At 36.3% G+C, this 20517-nt stretch overlaps 1 protein-coding gene across 2 annotated transcripts in view; it reads left to right on the top strand.

The window, feature by feature from the left end:
* The window catches only part of Serpini1 (serpin family I member 1), an 80658-nt gene that overhangs the window by 49431 nt on the left and 10710 nt on the right, over nt 1-20517 (top strand). For both annotated transcript variants that reach the window (XM_041659303.1, XM_041659302.1), the window contains exons 2-6: nt 6164-6431; nt 7452-7688; nt 9295-9489; nt 11630-11834; nt 16929-17026. In XM_041659303.1, the coding sequence (XP_041515237.1) occupies nt 6182-6431; nt 7452-7688; nt 9295-9489; nt 11630-11834; nt 16929-17026 (985 nt within the window). In that variant the 5' untranslated portion in view covers nt 6164-6181. The remainder of the gene's footprint in view (nt 1-6163; nt 6432-7451; nt 7689-9294; nt 9490-11629; nt 11835-16928; nt 17027-20517) is intronic.

Here is a 20517-nt window from a genome sequence, read left to right as displayed (position 1 = left end):
GGTGACACCTGAAACACATAACCAGGTTGGCAAAGGAAATTTGGCCTGTAAACTGGAAGCTCTCTTTCTTCAGCTGGGTATCTAAGCTTTTAAAATGCAGGTCTTTTATAGTTTTGAAAAATGTCTCATGGTCTGATCTATTGCCACAGTTCCCAGCCACAGGCCCCTAATTTCCTAGTGCAATTTGCTGTCCTTAGCTGGCTGCTCACAGCCTTGCCAGAAACCTCTTCCACAAACATACCGGGTAATTATTACCGAAGTCCTTTGGTTATTGGAAGATAGATGAATGGTTTTGAAATTCTCCTGAAGATAGGTGACTTGCAAAATGCAGGATGCCAAACACAGATTCGTTATCTGAGCTATCTGCTGCAGACTCGGGCATCTTCATCCGAGGTCCCTGATTACCCTGCACAAGGAATATCTGCTCTCATCAGTGTGACTCCTTTTTTCTGATGGTGACTTTTAGAGGATCAATTTTATCTAAGAGGAAAGATCATATTATAGGATGCATTCTCACACCATGTGAATGGTTTCCTAACGATGAGAGTCTGTAGTTAAATATTTTTATGTCTTTACTAACTTCTGTGCTCTTGGTTGAATGAATGTACAAAAATGTTACGTTCATTGGGCCAGGGGGAATGATAAGTCCTCATTTTCAGCCTACAGCTTCTGCTTTAACAGATGGGAACATGGAAACATTTTTTTTATTCATAGTAATGTCCCATTATTGTAACTTGTATGTTAAAATGAGTACTTCACGGGAATTTTCCCCTTATTTCTTTAATAATTTTGTAGCAAAGGGTTTGCATTTTCATTCACAGATGTGGTCACTAAGACTGAGAAAATGCATCTGACTTGCTGGGATTATTGAGTATACACCAAATCCTATTCCCCAAAACTTGTATCTTTCTGTTTTTCCAAAGCCTGGAGGAGCATTGCATCAATAGACCAGGTAGGATGACTCGAGCCCCAGTTCTGATTCCAGAGCTCCTATGATAATGGGAAAGTTGATAGAAGCTCAGATTAAATTGCTTCCATTTATAAAGTGGGAGTACTGCTTAAAGGGCAGCAGCAAAATTAGCAAAATAGCAAGCTGCTATTATCTCATGAGACACTCAGTTATAAATTAAAATTCCTATGAAAACATTTTAATAGACTTAGTATCATTTTCTGGACTATACTGATAATACAGTTTCATTTCATATGAATAAAATATGTTTTTGCTATCTTGAAATTTGATATTTGTGTTAATCCCAATGCCTTTTAAAGACCTGTATTATTGATTGGCAGGTACAACTATCGTTTTATACTATGTAGACTTTAAATTTTTTGAGTCGTTACATTCATTTAATTTTGGAATTAATTCATGTCCCATAATATGATAATGGAGGATAGAGAACAACTTTCACAAGTCAGTTCTTTCTCTCCACTCTGTGGGTCCAAGCGATAGAACTTAGGACTTCAGATTTGTTGGCATGTGCCTTTACCCACTGAGCCATCTCATCAAACCTTTTGCTAAGATTTAATTTTCATTTTTTGTTTTATGCAGGACTGTGTGTGTGTGTGTGTGTGCATGTGTGCATGTGTGTGCATGAACACACATGTGACATATGTCCAGTGCTTGCAGAGGCCAGAATGGTGTGTTAGATGTCCTGGAATTGGAGTTATAAGTCATCATGAGATGATTGTCATAAACTTGGGTTCGAGGAAGGAGCAGCAGGAGCTCTTAACCACTGAGCCATGCCCCCAGCCACATAGTATGCAATCTTCATGGAAAGTCATGAGGCCCAGGTTCAGGCCTTCCCTGTGAAGAAGTTGAGATGTCCTGTCAACTGTTGAATGTACTGATGAAGAACATGGGCTTTGGGGAAGCATGAGATGTCAACAGATTAAGGTACTTGCTCTGAAGCCTGATGACCTCAGTTCTATGCCCAGTACTCATAGTGGAAGAGAGACCCAAACTCCTCAAGCTGTTTTCTTCAGCTGGCTCTACCTCAGTGAAGTCTAAATCACAGGGCATCTCCTGATGCAGTTGCTTGCCCCCAGTAGCCCTAGCATTTAAAAAATAGGCTTTGAGGTACCTTATTGAGTCTGCCTTCCTAAATATGCCAGTATTCCCCGAACCTTAAAACAAAAGCAAGGAGATGAGTACTGTGCAGAGAACCTTGAGACTCTTCAGACAAAAAGAAAAACATTTATCTAACTCTAAAATGTGAAGGGCTTATAGAAAGTGACCCAAGAGTTCTCTGAAACCAGAATCACAACACAGAACAGTTGGAGTCTTCTGGATGAAAGTCTGGAAGTGTACTCCAGTCAGATTCCTGTGTACACTGTTAGTTGATTGAGTCTATCAACTCTAATTAAAATACAATTTTCCTAATGTGTTTGTTCAACATTACTCTATGTGGTGTTTTAATGGTAGATTTAAAAAATCATCAAGAACAAATAAATTACTAAATTGTTTGAATAAACAGTGTGATTCCAGATGCCCATAGTGACTTAATGGGAAGTTATGAAAGAGCGAGAGAGAGAAAGAGAGAGAGAGAGAGAGAGAGAGAGAGAGAGAGCAAGAAAGAGCACCATGTGGTCACACATTATGGCAAACAAGAACTTTAGAAAACATTTGTGCCTGTGTGTGTGTGTGTGTGTGTGTGTGTGTAATAATATATTAAAAGAATAAAATATTAGATTGGCTTAAACACTACAGTCTGGATAATTTAACAATGGTTATCTGTACCCTGGAGAAACTGAGAACTCAGTAGCTGCTCAGTCCAGGAGTGAATACTCTATGAGTAATAATCCAGCACAGAAGGCCTAGAGAATTCCCAAAGAGCCACTGTTCACACTGAAAAACCCAAAGAAACAGGAGTGCAATGTTAGTGAAGGTAGCAGTGGTAACAACATTAAATACAGATGTACTCACAAGCAATGGGTAACAGGAAGCAGACAAAAAGCTTTTTTTTAGGTGGATTATAGAACTCAAAAGCAGGTTCTCACACTTATGGGAAAAACACTGACTAAGCTGTTTTCCCAGTCCTCATATTTACAGCCCTGGGCAGTCTTGTGTCAATTTGACACAAGCTAGACTTATCTGAAAGGTGGTGGCCTCAATTAAGAAAAGCCTCTGCAAGATCCAGTTGTAAGATATTTTCTTAATGAATTAGTTATTGATGGGGTAGAGCTCAGTCTTTTGTTGTTGGTAATATTCCTTAGCTGGTGGTCTGTAGTAGCAGGCTGCTTATTTGTTCCAGTCACCCAGAACCAAAATAATCACATAGAAACTGTACTAATTAAATCACTGCTTGGCCCGTTAGTTCTAGCTTCTTACTGACTAACTCTTACATATTAATTTAACCAATCTCCATTAATTTGTGTATTGCCACATGGCTGTGGCTTACCGGGTAAAGTTCCCAGTATCTGTCTCCGGCAGGCTACATGGCTTCTCTCCGACTCCACCTCCTTTCTCCCAGCATTCAGTTGAGTTTTTCCAGCCTATCAAAGTTCTGCCTTGCTATAGGTCCAAAGCAGTTCCTTTATTTATCAACGGTAATCACAGCATACAGAAGTAAATCCCACATCAGTGGTCCTATATTAATTCTATAAGAAAAAAGACTGAACAAGCCATAATGAGTAAACCAGTTAGCAGCACTCCTCCATGGCTTCTGCATGAGCTTTTGCCTCTAAGTTCCTGTCCTGTTTGAGTTCTTATCCTGATTTATTTCAATAAAGAACAGTGACATGGAAGCTTAAGTCAAATAAACCCTCTCTCTTTAAGTTGCTGTAGTCATGGTGTTTCATCATAGTAATAGTAATTCAGAAACTGCTATCCGATAGCTAGTTATTACTGTGACAGACCTGGATTATGCATGAATTTTGGAATTTTAAAAAAGAAAGGCCATTGAGTGTTCAAAGATTGGCGAGCTGTTCTGTGGAAATTTGGAAACAAGGAAGAGAGAGAGAGAGAGAGAGAGAGAGAGAGAGAGAAAGACTGGGTCTAGCATTTTTGAAAACTCAAAGCTCACCCCCAATGACACACTTCCTCCAACAAGACCACACCAACTCCAACAATGCCATGCATCCTAATCCTTTTAATTCTTTCAAACAGTTCCACTTCCTATGAGCCTATGGGGGTCATTCTTATTCAAACCACCACATACAACTCCCTGCCCCCACATCCAGGCTTGTAGCTATATCATAATGCAAAAAAAAATTATGTAATTCAGCTTCAAAGGTCGCCATAGTCTGTCACAGTCTCAACACCAGTTAAAAGTCTAAAATTCGGAGTGGAAATAACTAAAGATGAATAACTAACAGAAATAGGGAAGAGAGGAGAGGAGAGGGAAGGGAGGAAATTCCAGTTCCTTGTGTTCAGGAAATATCATATCTTTTTTGAGACTCAAGAAAATGTCTTAAGTCTAACCCCTGAAGGAAAGGAAATTTAGCTTGGTGGGTTATTGCCCTGAGGTACTACCATTCCTTCATTCCATTTAGCATCAGGCTTGTCTTTAAACTTTTTATCTCCTTGAGCACTGGCTTTAACTCCATTACACTTCCTGGTGCTTCTTTTCACTTCAAACTGTACATTTTGAATATCTCTTTGCCTGGTTTACTCCTTTTAAACCATATAGTCCCATGAGAATGATTACTAAAAATCATGTCAGAGTCCATTTTAGGTTGTCTTCAAATATCCACCACTACTGCCATGAATCAAAAACTTTTTCATTTTAAGACAGGGGCAAAAAGTAGCTATATTCCTTGTCAAAATACCACAGGAATGGCTTATAGGCCACTTGCTAAAATTCTCCCCCTCTGAAACTTCCTGATCTTTGCCCCCATAGTTCAAATTACCTTCCACACTGTCTTCTTGAACCATTAAGTCCTGCTTATAGTGTCTGATTTCTTTTAGGCTCCCACAAAGCAAGCTTTGAACACTCAATGGCATTTCTTGACCAAAGTTCCAAAATCTTTCCACAGTCCTCCCTAAAACATGGCCAGGTCTGCACATAAGGACCTGACTATCCTAACTCCAATTTCTGCCTTAGTTAGGATTACTGATACTATGATGAAACTTCATGACTAAAGAAACTGGAGGAGGAAGCGGTTTGTTTGGCTACACTTTTATATCACTGCTTATCATAGAAACATATCAGGACAAGAACTCAAACAGCGCGGGAACATGGAGGCAGGAGCTGAGACGCATCATTGGCTTGTTCAACCTGCTTTGTTCTAGAACCTAGGACCACCAAACCAGGGAAAGCACCATCCACCATGAACTGGACCATGCCCCATCAATTACTAATTAACAAATTTCCTAGAGGTGGGTGTTATGGAGGCACATTCTCAATTTTTAATTTGGAATTGTGCTTTCCTTCTTTCAGATGACTCTAACATGTGTCCAGTTGGCATAAAACTAGCCAGGACACCATATATATCTTAATGTCATGAATGTTATGACCATGTGCATCGTGCTCCTTGTAGAATCATCACAACTTAGCTATCTTTTCTTTTCAGCTGACTATTGATTGATTGTTTTAAAAAGTAAAAGTCTGAGGACTGTGGCTTGTGATTGTTAATCTTGATTGTCAGCTGGACATACTTGAAAAGATGGAACTTAGTTGAAGAATTGCTTCTATCAGATTCACCTGTAGGCATGTCTGTCTGCTGTGTTCTTGATTTCTCATTGATGCAGGAGGTCCTAGTCCACTGTGGTCAATACCTTCATTAGGCAGCTGAGCCCGAGTTGTATAAGAAAGATGCCTGAACGACAAATAGACCCTATCCTACCCAAATTGATTTTAGTGAGTGCTTTATCACAACAACAGAAAGCAAACTATGATTGATGGTGTTTAACCCAGTTTTAGAGTATGTACTTAGCATGTATGTCTTCCATTCAAGGCACACACACACACACACACACACACACACACACACACACACGTGTGGGACAGGAGAGAAAACTTATTATTAAGTCTTTAATGTGATTTTTTAACAGATAAATTAATATTGAACTGTTTTTAAATCTTCAACTTATAAAAAAGTTTATCTTATAATTCTACCAAGTACTAATTCGTTGTTTTTCTTCCATTAACTTGTACATCAGAGATAATCATATATATATATATATATATATATATATATATATATATATATATCTGTTTTACAGACGTGAAACCATTCCAGGATGGCTTATTTTGGGCTGTTCTCTTTGCTGGCCATGCAATATGTGGTGATAGGGGCGGCTTTCCTGGATGAGCCCATGGCAGAGTGGTCAGTGAATATGTACAATCATCTCCGAGCCACTGGTGAAGATGAAAACATCCTCTTTTCCCCTCTGAGCATTGCCCTTGCAATGGGAGTGATGGAACTTGGGGCTCAAGGCTCTACACAGAAAGAAATCCGTCATGCAATGGGATATGATGGCCTGAAAAATGGTAAGCTCCTGGGTTTTATCTCGCATAATTACTTGGGTTTAACTTTTAATTCAATCACATTGCCTTCTGCCAGAGGAGGCAATATTTACAAGAGGTAAGGAATAATCTTATTGCAATAAAATGGTTAGAAGAGTTTATAATTTATAAAAAGGGGTTCATTCCTGTCTCCAGTCATAGCTGAGCAAATCCAAGGAAAGTGCGTCTTCTCAAAGGTATTATTTAAATAAGCTTGCATAGTTTTTGCATAGTAAAAAAGTGATTCTATAATTTCCAGTGTAAATTATCATAGAAATAAATGAAAATGTAGCTGTGATAGATTATAAAAAGAAAGGCATCATGATTTTAGAAGAATATCAAATTTTTCTTTATAACCAATGATATTTTTATTGCTTAAATAATACCCAGATTTTTGAAATGTATTATTATAAAATTATATCAAGTAGGGAAAAATTTGGAAATGGGTGTGATTTCTGTTTTAACACTTCTATCTAGTGTGCATATGAACAAATTCATCAGAAAGTTTAAAAAGAAAGCAATGGATTTTCTACCAATGATATTTAAATCGTCAGGTGAGATGAAAGTTTAAAGGAATATTTTCTAGATAACTAATTTTTGCTTGATAATCCGAAAAAAAGATTATTTGAATGCAACCAATCCAGGTATTTTGAAAGAAAACCACTTACATTTGTTTCTTTTGTAGACTTTATCCACGTCACAATGCAAGGCTGCAGTTCAATCTCCCTAGCATGTGTAAGGTCCCAGGCTTGATCTCTGACTCTGAAAAACTAATAAACTAAAAACAAAACAAAATAAGCAAACGAAAACAAAGAGCAACTCTTGGTGACCTGGACAAGGCTAATTTGAGCACCTAGAACTAGCACTTGAAGCTCCTTGCCATCTCTCTCTGAGTACCGAGTCTGCTGCTTTTCACTGGCTCGGTTCTCCTAATGTCCTTCTCTGTTATAGTGCTCTTCCACCATGTCTGTTTCATTAATAAACTTGTCATTTGTCATCTTGCAGGTGAAGAATTTTCTTTCTTAAAAGATTTCTCTGACATGGTATCTGCTGAAGAGAAAGAGAGCCAATATGTGATGAAAATTGCCAATTCCCTCTTTGTGCAAAATGGGTTTCATATCAATGATGAGTTCTTGCAAATGATGAAAAAGTACTTTAATGCGGAAGTCAATCATGTGGATTTCAGCCAAAATGTCGCTGTGGCCAACTACATCAATAAATGGGTGGAGAATTACACAAACAGTATGTCTTTCTTTTCACTGCTTAACTCAGTAGTTAACATCTTTTACTCTGGGATGTAGGCGTACCCTCACTTTTATTAAATAAGTTAAATACATGGCTGTGAGTGGAATATTGGCTCTGATATTCTGCCATAAATGCTCCCCAATAGATGGAACCCCCTTGTGTAGACACTGTGTGGAATTTTGTTTTCAAAATTTGATAAATTAGTTAGGCAGAATGGTAGTTGGTGATAGTTTCATTGTAAGATTACAATAACAAAAAGAGACTGGGTGGTGGTAGCACAGGCCTTTAATCCCAGCATTTGGGAGGCAGAGTCAGGCAGTTCTCTGTGAAATCGAGGCCAGACTGGTTACAGGGAGAGTTCCAAAATAGGCACCAAACCTACACAGAGAAATCCTGTCTCAGAAAAACAGAAACAAAGCAAAAAATTAAATAAAATAGAATAGGAAATAAAAATTAAAGTTTGAAGATTTGTTTCATGGTTTTACAACCACAATAATTAATAGGTAAATTTAAGAAGGGAAAAATATTCATTCTAAAAAGAGTGGTCCACTGTAGCTCAAGTTAGTAGAGAGGAATTACAAACCAGCTGCACACACATTTTATTTTATTTCTAATTCATGTTTGTTGCTGTAACATTTATTATTATTTGATGTGTTTATATGTAAACCTCAGTGTATATATGTGAACTAGTTGCATATCAATGGAAGCCAGAAAAGGGCTTCAGATCTCCTGGAACTGGAGTTACAGGTCGGTGTGTGAGAACCAATCCTATGTCCTCTGTAAGAGCAGCAAGTGCTCTTAACTGCTGAGATATTTCTTCAGCCCCAATAATTCATATTTTAGATGTATTTTACACCTCTAGGTGGTAAAAATTGCATCATTTATATTTCAATTAGCCAGGAAGATGACTGAAATAATAATCTAAAAATTGAGACTAATTAAAAGCAGTTTAATGGAAGAAAAGGGGGAGAAAATTAATGTAGGAGAATATGTTGATAACATGTACAATAAACAATATACATGATGTACTAAAACATCAAAACAAATGAATTAAAAATAAATTAATATTTTAAGTAGATTAGTATTGTTCTTTATTACATGGAATATTAATGTCATAAATATTCAAATGTTTGTATTGTAAAATCTTATGTTAGAACAAAAAAACACTATCAGACACCCTAAATCCTACAATTCATACAACCTTGAGATAGTGCTTAATAAATGATATGGTTGACAAAATGAGAAAGTATTAAATAAATTTGGTCTTATTTAGATTATGAGATTATTTGTGATATAACAGAGACATTTTATCATTATTAAGGATTCAAAAAGAATAACTATCTACCTTAAATATATTGCATTATTAAAATATGCTAGCTTTCAAATTATTTTTGGCACTCTTAAAATAGCAGCCACCCGATTTGTTAATGTTGTAACTATGTGTGTATGGTGGCATTCTTCCTTTAAATGTAATATGCTCTACTTCTGTTACACACACATCTTGCATCTTTAGGGAGCACTCTGTCAGGTGGTGTCGAAGTTCTTTGCTTTGCCTTGCCACTTTTTAATTTAAAGTGAATTCTCATCTGCTTCACCTGAACAGGTCTGTTGAAGGATTTGGTGTCGCCCAGGGATTTTGACGCTGTCACTCATCTGGCCCTCATCAACGCTGTGTACTTCAAAGGGAACTGGAAATCCCAGTTTAGACCTGAAAATACCAGAACTTTTTCCTTCACTAAAGACGATGAAAGTGAAGTACAGATTCCAATGATGTATCAACAAGGGGAATTTTATTATGGTAAGGAATTTTTTTTATGTTTTTAAATTCTTATAGTATATCAACAAATCTTTTAAAAGCGTGAAATATTTATTGCTCCAATTTCTTGTGAATGTAATTTGGGCTGTAGTTCAATTTTCTTGCCTGCATTTCTGAAGGCTTGTCATTAGATCATGACTGAATAGTATAGGTATTAACAGTTTTCCAATATGCATATAATTAATTACACCTGCCAAGTGGCTTTATTTATCTAAAATTATCTGATATTGGGTCAGCAAGATTGCTTCCTGGGTTAAGCATTTGCTATGTAAGCATGGGGGCCTGAGCTTGAATATCCGGCACAAATAACTCTTCATATTTTAGTATAAACAATCAATAGAAGTTTAATTTAAAAATAAAGTGAATTTCAGTATTTGGAAGACTATGTTTATTTTGAAAGCAGGATTTTCTGTTCCTGTCTTTTTTCTCTTGCAAGTCACTGAAAATACTGTTTAATTATCACCTCCCCTCTTATTGCCGACGATTAGCATATCGACCTATCACTGTGTCCTCAAACACAGTTTACATACCCTGTCATTTTTCTTAAATAGCCTTATTTTATAGCTTTCTATTTCTTCCCTTTCATTTATTTATTTGTTTTTTCTTTTGTCTGCAAGGCTGTATACCATAGTTCATGTGTAGAAGTCAACGGACAACTGGACTCTCTTAGCTCTCTTTTACCCTACGTGTTCTGGGGATCACAATAAGGTCATTGTCTTGCCCCTCCTAAACATCTTACCAGCCCTTGTAAAATTTTTCTTTGAAATTTAAATATCAGGGGCCAGAGGAATAGTTCATCAGTTAAAATCACTTGCTGTTACTGTGGAAGAATTGGGTTCAACCCCCAGCACCGATATTTTTTGACTTCACTTCCCAGGGATTTGACACCGTCCTCTGCCTTCTCTGGGCACCCGCATACATGAAGTGCACTTACATACACACAGGTCCACATACATAAATGTGAAAAGTTTTTTAAATGAAATTTAAAACATTTTTAGTCTCAGATTTGTGTTTGTATGGCTGAGAAAACTGTACTTTATGATGAAATTCAGTGTCTTTGACATTATTTTCATTGAGTTTCTTTGGACTTTTCAGAAATTTAAGGTATTGTTTCCTTTTGAATTATAGTAATTAGTTCAATCATTAGCAGAAATGTAATTGTATAAAGAATGTATGTTAGAACTAAAAGTTTTATCTAGAGCCATTGCTAATATCTTAGGAAAATATTAATAATAGAAATATTCTTCTTAGTTTTGATGGTAGAAAAGTAATTGCATGTAGAGTAATGACAAGAGGATGTATTCTAAAGACTCTCTCTCTCTCTCTCTGGGTGTGTGTGTATGCACACATGAATAAGAAATTCTGCAAAATTTATGGATGACAAAATAAATTATCTTACTTACCTAATTACTGGCCTTGAGAGCTTTATTATCATAAATACCTGTGATATACAGTATATAATGCATAGATTTTATTTTAGCTGGCAGCATTGACCTTGTATCTTGTGATTGTGGTGAAAACAGAGTACCCAGAATTAAAAGTTGTCTTCTTAAAAATCAAGAGAATTCTGGTAAATATACAAGTTGTTATACTCAACTTGACGCCAGGGATTTCATTTTAGAATCATAGTTTTCACTATGTTAAATTGAATTATCTTATTTAAAAATAAAAAAGAGTAGGGAACATAAAAAAATGTGAGATAATTCTGGGAATTCAAAAATAAATACATCTTTGGAAGTGGTGATTCATTTACTTTCAAGGACTCTTTTCAAATAAATCATTTTTCTTTGGATGCCTGAATTTCTTATTTTCTAAACATTATCACTTAAAAAAGATTTATTTTATATGTTGTGTGTCTTTCTTGCATGAATGCATGCATGTGTACCACATGTGTGTTGATCCAGGAGGCAGCCAGAAGAGAGCATTTAGCTCTCCTGGACACAACGTCACATATAGTTGTGAGCCACTGTGTGGGTGTTGGGAACTGAGCCCAGACCCTCTGCAAGAGTCTTTACTGAACGTTTCTTCAGATCCCAACATCCTTTTCAAGTGAGGACATAAAAAGCTGAAATCGTTTCTGAAAGCTTTGATATGAACTCTAAAGCTTTTATTTTGTTTCTAGGGGAATTTAGTGATGGATCCAATGAGGCCGGTGGCATCTACCAAGTCCTAGAAATACCCTACGAGGGAGAGGAGATCAGCATGATGCTGGTACTGTCCAGACAGGAAGTTCCCCTGGCCACACTGGAGCCTCTGCTCAAAGCACAGCTGATTGAAGAATGGGCAAACTCTGTTAAGAAACAAAAGGTGGAAGTATACCTGCCCAGGTGAGAGTTCCCGTGCGGCCCTTTGCACAGCACAGTGCTGTGATCCAGAAAATCTCTTTCCAATGCTTTCGAAATTTCAGTCTCCTGCTTCTCCTCCTCCCCTCGTCGTCCCCCTCCTCCTCTTCCTCCTCCCCTTTCCTCCTCCTGCTCTTCCAGTTTTTCCTTCTCTTTCATCCTTTCCACCTTTGTTCGTTTCTTCTCCTTTTCATCCACCTTCACCTACCTCTTTCTTCTCTTTTGTCTCCTCTTTTTTTCTCCTTTTCCTCTATTTTCTCTTTCTTCTTTCTCTCTTCTTGTCCTCCTCCTTAACATTCAGTAATACAGACATGATCCTCCCAGAGATGTACATCTACTCTCTGGTTGTTAAACACTAAATACCACATGTTAATGACATTGATTACAGCTGGCGAGAAAACCTCTTCCACTATTGGAAGCACCTGTGAACAAGCCACTGTAGTAGGCACTGACATATGCTCATATACACAAAAAATATCTGCTTGAAATTCTTCCTGTGTCCGAAAGTGCAAGATGTATGCATGACTTTAGGTTCGTGACTACTCTTCTCTTGGTCTCCACCCCAGGGCTCTCAGCACATCCGCATTTAACAGCATGTGGTTTCCACTTCCCGATATCTATGACACATATATGATTGCTTTTCCATGTCTGAGCCTCCGTTTATATCCCTGCACTGACCTTTAGTGCCCTTCTCCACGTAGTGTTTACTTCGTCTTAAGGGTCAGTTGTGACATTAGACCTTGCGGGAAGTCATCTGTGAACCATGGCTTCACAAGCAAAATGAATACTTTAGGCTAAAGAACAAGACACACCAATAACATGTGATATGTATGTGTACATGGCAGTACAGTTCTAGGACTCACTTTACATTAAGAAAATTATTCAAATTCTAGTTTCTATAAACATCATCTTTTTATAAAAGTATGATAATGATAAATAAATAAATCTAGATTATACAGTCTTATTAATTCATATAGATTCCAATTTTAGGAGTTGATGTTTAAAAGTTTTATTTTATACAAATGCCTGACTTGTCCAAAAACATAGTTGATGGTTTGCATTTGTAAATGAAAGAGATCTATTTGTATTGATATTATAGCTAGAGCATTATAAAGTCTACATATATATGTATATACATATATATATAAAACTATACCTTATATAGTCTTCTTATGAAAACTAAAGTAATCATAACCCAAATATTTAAGGTGTCTAAGATATTTAGCATGAATTACTTTACATGATGATACATTTACAAAGAAATACTCTAATAGTCTATTCTCAAGAAGTCATCAGTGAATACCTAACAAATGTTAGCAATTTGTTAAAGTATAAAAATTGTTGTCATATACTTATTTGTGAACAAGTATATTTTAAACTGTAATATTTTATTTTTAATATTAATAATTGAATAAGAAATAATTGTCTAAGGATCAAATTTGTAAACAGTTTAACCCATATTAAAACTCAATCCATGATTCTTTATCAGGAATTTAATAGTTTTTCTCACAAGAAATTTCTTTTGATCATATAACAAATTCAATACAGTGTTAAGGCTTCAGTAATTAAATTCCATAATCTAAGTATAGTGTCTCCAAAAGCTTCCATTCTATAAAAATATGAAGTTACTTACATGTATTTTAACAGAATTCTAAATGAGTGCTTAAGAAACATTATTTATTCTAATTTATTCAAATTCACTAGAAAACATGTCCTCCAGGTCACATCCACTGAGAAATAGAATGTAGAAGCAGAAGAAAATTAAATTTTCATTTTCTCAGAGTTATTCTTCAATTATGAAACAGTTTGCTTTGTGTGCTCTTCTTAATGCAAGCTTCTATACTAGTACCATCTAACTACCATATCTCTATTTCTTTAGGAGTTTTGTGAAGTCTCTCTGTGCACAGATAATGTCCAGATACGGTGGATAAATAGCTCAAAGAAATAAATTTTTTCTTTTGTAACAAAGTAACTGTTTTGAAACAGATGTTTGTTGTAGTAATCAGTTACAGAGACCCACATTTTGTAGAAGTTGGAGCCTCTAACCATTTGATGAAGGCAGTGGCTTCTGTGCCTCAATTTGAGCAAAGGTTAAAAAAAAATGAGTCTAATAGCTGGATCCTAGGTTTACCCAAGGATCAATTTTTCATGACTCATGTAGTTTTCACGGGGAGATGTTTGTCTAAAAAAATCAAGCTTACATTTCCATAACTACAATCTTGTCCTACCAAACAGGTGCCTTTAGTTTCAGACATATTAGAGTTTATATAGACAGTATAAAACACCAACCATCCTGAAGGGTTTTAGAGTTGAAGGCTGAGGGTGTGGTTCGGTAGAGTGCTTGCTTAGCATTCCTGAAGCTCTGGAGTCTATTCCTAGCACTGCCTGGACTAAGTACGGTGACACACACTTTCAATTCCAGCATTCCAGAGGTGGAGCCAGGGATTAGAAGTTCAAGGTCATCTTCAGCTACACACTAAGTTTGAAGCCAGAGATCTCTATGGATTTGGAAAACTGTGCAGTCAGAAAGACTCAGTTACTATCATTATTTTCCTCCTTTAATCTGTCTGATTTGAGCAAGTGGCTTACCTTATTTTGCAATTCAGTTATTATTATTATTATTATTATTATTATTATTATTATTATTGGTGGTGGTGGTGGTGGTGGTGGTGGTGGTGTTTGTAGTAGCAGTATCCCAGAGAAAACAACATTTCCCTCTTGGGTTGGCTGACATCATGACAAGAAAGAGGACAGGGTATATAAAATGTGTTTCAGGGGGGATAGTGATAGCTCAATACGCTAATTGTCTGTAATAAGAGGAGAGGTGATGATTGACTTGCAAAGGGAGAAAGACAGAAACAGACAACCAGAGATTGTTGACAGTTTTTCTTAAGTTTGAACAAAAATCTTAGTAAAAGCTAGATTTTAGATGGACTGATGTGGGTTTTCCTATTCAAGCTACTACAAACATTAAATAAATTAGACACTGAACAATTTTGTTTTCACAATAAATGTTCATATTTTGGCATATGCAATCAATAGAAGTCTAATTTAAAATAAAATTATAGTAAATTTCAGGATTTGGAAGAGTATCCTTGATTTACAGAGAGTCATGTCTTAGTCTTTTTTGGGGAAACTTTAACCTGCCAAATTAATTTTTCTCAGTCATTCCTCTTTATAAACGAGTATTGTTTTAATAGTTATTTTCTTCTGGTTCTTATGGTGTCAGAAATTCTAATGTAATATCTAGTGGATAGTTCAACTTATCTCATTAATGACAAGGGCTAGTTCCAGAATCCTTGTTCCAGAATTCTCATAGTCTGTTTGCCTTGCTTATACTTCCTGTCTGGCTACTGGCCAATCAGCGTTTTATTCAACCAATATGAGTGACAAATCTTTACAGGGTACAAGAGCATTATCCACAGCAGGCATGTTTGTTCAATATCTCTTCCTAGAATGACTAACAATATGACTCATTGGTTTAAGAAGAGATTATATATTAACCAACATGCTTTATCACAGAAACCATTTATATGAAGTTAAGATTCCATTTGTGGATATGATAATTAATGTTTAATTTTCTTAGAAAGTTGATACATTTTGTACATAATAATTCAAAATTTTTAAAAGTAAAGTCACGATTGTTTTCCAAAACACCCTGTAATTATAAATGCTCACAGTATTGAAGGTATAATTACCTCATTTTCATTGGTAAGTAATTTTTTGTGATGATCTCATGAAAGCATGTTTGTTTATGTGCCAGAGTTTAATATAACCACAGTGATGATTTATTTTTAATGTAAGAGGTTTTATGGAGTTAAATTGTGTATTGTATTAATTGTAAAATCAAATTTGCCACTTGGTTATCCCTGTCCATTTTGGATGGGAGATTGAGAGGAAGTATCAGTTGACTAGATACTAAACAAACAAACAAACAAACAAATAAATAAATAAATAAAACAAAAAAATAAGAAGAGAGAAAAAAAGAAAGGAAGGAAGACCCTGAGTAAATTTGAAAGTAAATTTACAGTTAATCATTTTCAGCTTGAAAAATCATGAATACTACTTAATCTACCACAATATTTTAAAAATTATTCATTTATGGATTTTTACAAATGTTTCTATATGTTATTGTGTGTGTGTGTGTGTGTGTGTGTGTACAAATGTGTGAAGATCAGAGGACAACTTGCTGGGGTCACGTTTTACTTCTACTGTGTTGGTTCTAGGGATCAGATTAAAGTTACCAGGCTTGGTGGAAAGTGCCTTTATCCACTGAGCCATCTCACTGGTCCCCATTGACATGATTAACATAATATTTAATAACACCCAACCTCAAAGTTCCATTTAACTCTCATGCGTTGTATTTGTGTACCCATAGCAAATGTTTTTCTGCTAATGGATTTAAATCCTATTGTGTTGGTTCATTCACTTTGATCCATCCTCTATTTTATTGAAAAAAAAAAACCTTTTTTTATGCAGCATCTTCTGATTATGCTTTCCCCTCCCTGAATTCTTCTTAGATTCTCCTCATTCTTCTATCCACACAACTCCATACAGATTCTCTCTAAAAATCAAACCTAAAAGGAAGAATATCTCTCCTCTCTTTCTCACAATATTTACCCAATCACACTCACCCCCCATAAACAGAGAAAGCACAAAAATAAAAATATAGATGCTAAAAACCAATAAGACAAAAGAAACCTACTTCCAAACAAAGCAGTAAATATAAGGCAAAAAGTCTACAGAAAATGCCATCAAGTTAAAATTCCTCTTTTGTTGACAATGACCTACACAAGTTCAAGCCAAATGGGGTCCCAGAGTTCATATAATAGACATAGGTTACCACACCTAACCAAGAATCTATCTGTAATTGGTACCCACTTGGAAGGAAAAATTAGTGTACTCCAGTTTTTTTTCTCCCATATTTACATGAACACAGTCACACACTTCTTTCCATTAGCAGTCAGTCTTGGCATAATTTACCCACTATAAAAAACACTTTTGTCATCAATGTATTGAGCATTATATCCTTGTTCCAGGAAAGAAGTTGTTGATACCTTCTTCCTGTGTGTTCTCCAGGTTCACAGTGGAACAGGAAATTGACTTAAAAGTCATCTTTAAAGCCCTTGGAGTCACTGAAATTTTCATCAAAGATGCAAATTTGACTGCCATGTCAGGTAAGAAATAATTATCAATTAAAATATTATTCATAAAAAGCTCTTCAAAATAGTGATCCTATGTCCATCATATCTCATGGATTTCTTATATGTAGTCATCACTTACCAAAGAAATGAAACAAAAGATAAGTTCACATACACAAACTAAACTATAGATGTAGCCATAGCCAGATGTGGGCCTTCTTAGTAGATTCCTGAACACATTTTTGTACGCCTTCACATTTTCTATAATGCTTAATATAATACCTTGTGAAACAGACAACCAATGAATATGTTAAGTAAGTATTTAAATACATCTCACCAGAATTAGTCGTATAGAAAAGATAAATGAATGCCTTCTGCTGTAAGAAACAGGCCAAAGGTTATCTTAAACCGATAAAATTACCTAGTGAGATATTGTAAAACTTTTCCTAAGTCTTCAGTAAAAAATAATGCCTTTTAAAAGTAACTTTAAATCATACAGACAATTAAAAATAACAAGTTGAATTATTGGAAGAGGAAGCCTAAAATGTGAGTAACATTAAGGCATTTATGATCTTTAAATAATTCTGGGTCTAGTTTTAAGAGATTACCATAAGGTATTTACCATTTAAGCTTAAGTCTAATGAATAATGTCTTATAATCATGATTTTCTATTGTGTTTGAACAATAAAAAAATAGAATCTGTTTTGGATGAGAAGACAAATACATATTAAAATAAAAGAAACTAAACTTGTAAGACCTCTTTATAGACAATATACTTGAACTAGAGCACATGGTGGCGGGACCTTCCACATCAGTTCCTATGTTAAAGAAAGAATTTAGTTTTCTTCTTCTGAATCAGTCACCTGGGTGAAATCACCACTTCTATGTCTTTGCAGAATTTTGGAAATATATTCTCCACTTATGAAATTGCTCACATGTGTACACGTGTGTGTGCATATTCTTGTGTACATTTACCTTTGGGGAGGAAGAGATAGGAGGAAGGAAGGAGTACATGGAGGAGGGAAGGAGGGAGGGAGAGAGAGAGAGAGAGAGAGAGAGAGAGTCAAAGGGTTCAAGAAATCCTAGCACTTAACCTCCCAGAATGAGGATAGCGAGGGCAGTTTTTAAGCATTACTCAGATTCTAGCAATGAGCTGACAATGATATATTTCTGATATATATCTGATACTGTAACTTCTGCTCCTCATTCAGGGAGCTTAATGCCCTAAGCACCAACAGATATTATCTAAGAGCCTACTGTATAGATGATCCTGTCTGTGTATGCAAGAGATATGTGTTTTCTTCTAGTAAATGTCTTCAGGGCTCATGTCCAAGTTCTTAGAGCTGTAAGCACCTCATTGGCATAGTCAGGAAAACCCGACTAGTGGAGATTTGGAAGATCATCTGATATTTCTGTACCTGAGTCAGAAATATATTCATAGCTGAAGCATAGCATAAAATTCTAATGCTGTCTTCCTTATAAATTTAGAACATTGATCTTACTCTACTGGCTGAGTTCCTACTGGATAATTACATTCTACTTTCTTTACCATGATTCCTCACTGTCTGCCAAGCATCCAGACAGATATTTTACCCAAATATAACACCTGTTGTCACTCGGTCCTGAGGGGTTAGCTCTGCTAGGGCAAGTCAATCCCTGTGGTCAGTGTGGCTTACAATTTTAGACATAGTCAGGTTCATAAAGTAATATTTCATTGTTTTCACCACCAAAGACACTGCAAATCATAATGTTTGCTATGAATCGGATTGCTTGGAGATTTGGAATAAGACTAAAATCTTCCAGAGAGTTTTTAGTAGTCTGTAGGCAAAGGGGCTAGTTATTTGATCAAACCTATTAGAAAGAGTTGATGCAAAGGAAATGTTTGCCAGAGACTAAAAGAGGTTTAGGAAAGAAGGGAATGGGGCTCTTTGACTCAATCTTGCATCCATAGTTCTTGGGAAGGCAGTTACAAGGCTGGCACTCGCCATCTTAAGACCTCCCTGTTTAGGCTTCGGATTGCTTGAATGAATCTGAAGCAGACTGCTTACAATTTGCAGTGAGAATCCGTCGACTGTTAAATTGGTTGCTTGATTAAACAGTGGTAGCTCTAGCATGCCAGCAGCCCCAACTAATCCTCCTTTCTCCCCCCTCTTTACCACTTCCCCTGGCTCCCTTGCTCTTCCCTCTCTCCTTCATTAATTTATGAACCATTCATTTGTTTGCTTCTTCTTCTGATATCAGTGTGGTGTCTCTGCCTTGTTTATTTGAGCACCATATGCTCTGTCTTCCATGGTTCAAATCCATTTTTAGATGGCTAATTGTTCACCTCTTCAAATAACACATAACCTTGATAATTACAGATTCTGTAATTCCTAGTGACCCTAACAGGGACTCAATAAAAATATTCCCATGCAATTAGTTATTCCTTCTACTTTGTCAAGGTTGATGTGGGTGTTAATGATATATAATGATGTGAATGACATTTCATACCGTGTCTATTATTTTCATAAAACAGCTGCTAGTGGGGCAAATGCATGAGAAAAGTATGTTATAAATTGAAGAAGTCTTAAGTTTTATTTATTTATTTTTCTGTCTAAGGGCAGTTAGCCTGAAAGTATATTTCTATACCACATGTGTGCTGTGCCTCCCAAAGCCAGAAGAAGGTGGCAGGTCTTCTGAAACTAGAGCTGTAGAAAGTTGTTCATTGTGACTGCTAGGATTCAAATCTGGGTACTTTGCTAGAGCCGCTATTGCTTTTAACCAATCAGCCATATCTCCCACCCCAAAGCATAGAGGGCTTATGGGGAGAAAGACATAGCAGCCTAATTTAATATAATAAAGACTGAAAGAACCACTAACTAACAGTGGTTCTCAAGAAGGTCACGTGTCCTTTCTGTCCCACAGGTAAGAGTCAGCAATAGCTCAAGACTTTGTATATCGCAATGGGAAATGATTCTAGTCTCCAGTGGGAGGCCAGTTATGCCTGTGAACATCTACAATGCACAGCACAGGCTCCCACAATGACTAACTAGCTGATCTTAAATGTCAGCAGTGACTAGAAGATGGGAAACCATGGATTAGAGAAAACATTATGGAAACAAGGAAGAAAGTCAGCCAAAAGTCCAACGAGAGCCCTTGCAAAGGACAGAAGAGAATATGTAGAGATGTTTTTGGATAGTTATAGAAAAAAAAAACATTTGAACGCTGGGAATCATTTCAGCTGGACTGGCTACCAGTGAGCCACTGGGATCTCTCTGTCTCTTCCTCTCAGAGTTGGGATGACAGGTGTACTGCGCCACACCTGGGTCTTCCAATTGGGTCCTGAGGAATCAGAGCTCAGGTCCTCATGTTTGTATGCCATGCGCTTTACCCAGAGAGTCATCTAACGAGCCCAGAATTTTGATTTCTTACAATGCTAGGTACTATTTAAAATGCTACCTTGTACATGTGTTTCCTTTTCACCAATCATTTTACTTTAAAGTTTTAGAAAACTAGTTCTAAAAACTATAAGAGAATGAATCTGTAAA

The sequence above is a fragment of the Microtus oregoni genome, unplaced genomic scaffold, assembly GCF_018167655.1.
Source record: "Microtus oregoni isolate MIOR12 unplaced genomic scaffold, Mior012 000010F_ref0000083, whole genome shotgun sequence".
Lineage (NCBI taxonomy): Eukaryota > Metazoa > Chordata > Mammalia > Rodentia > Cricetidae > Microtus > Microtus oregoni.
Note: the sequence above shows the minus strand (reverse complement) of the source record. Positions and strands in the feature narration are given on the sequence as shown.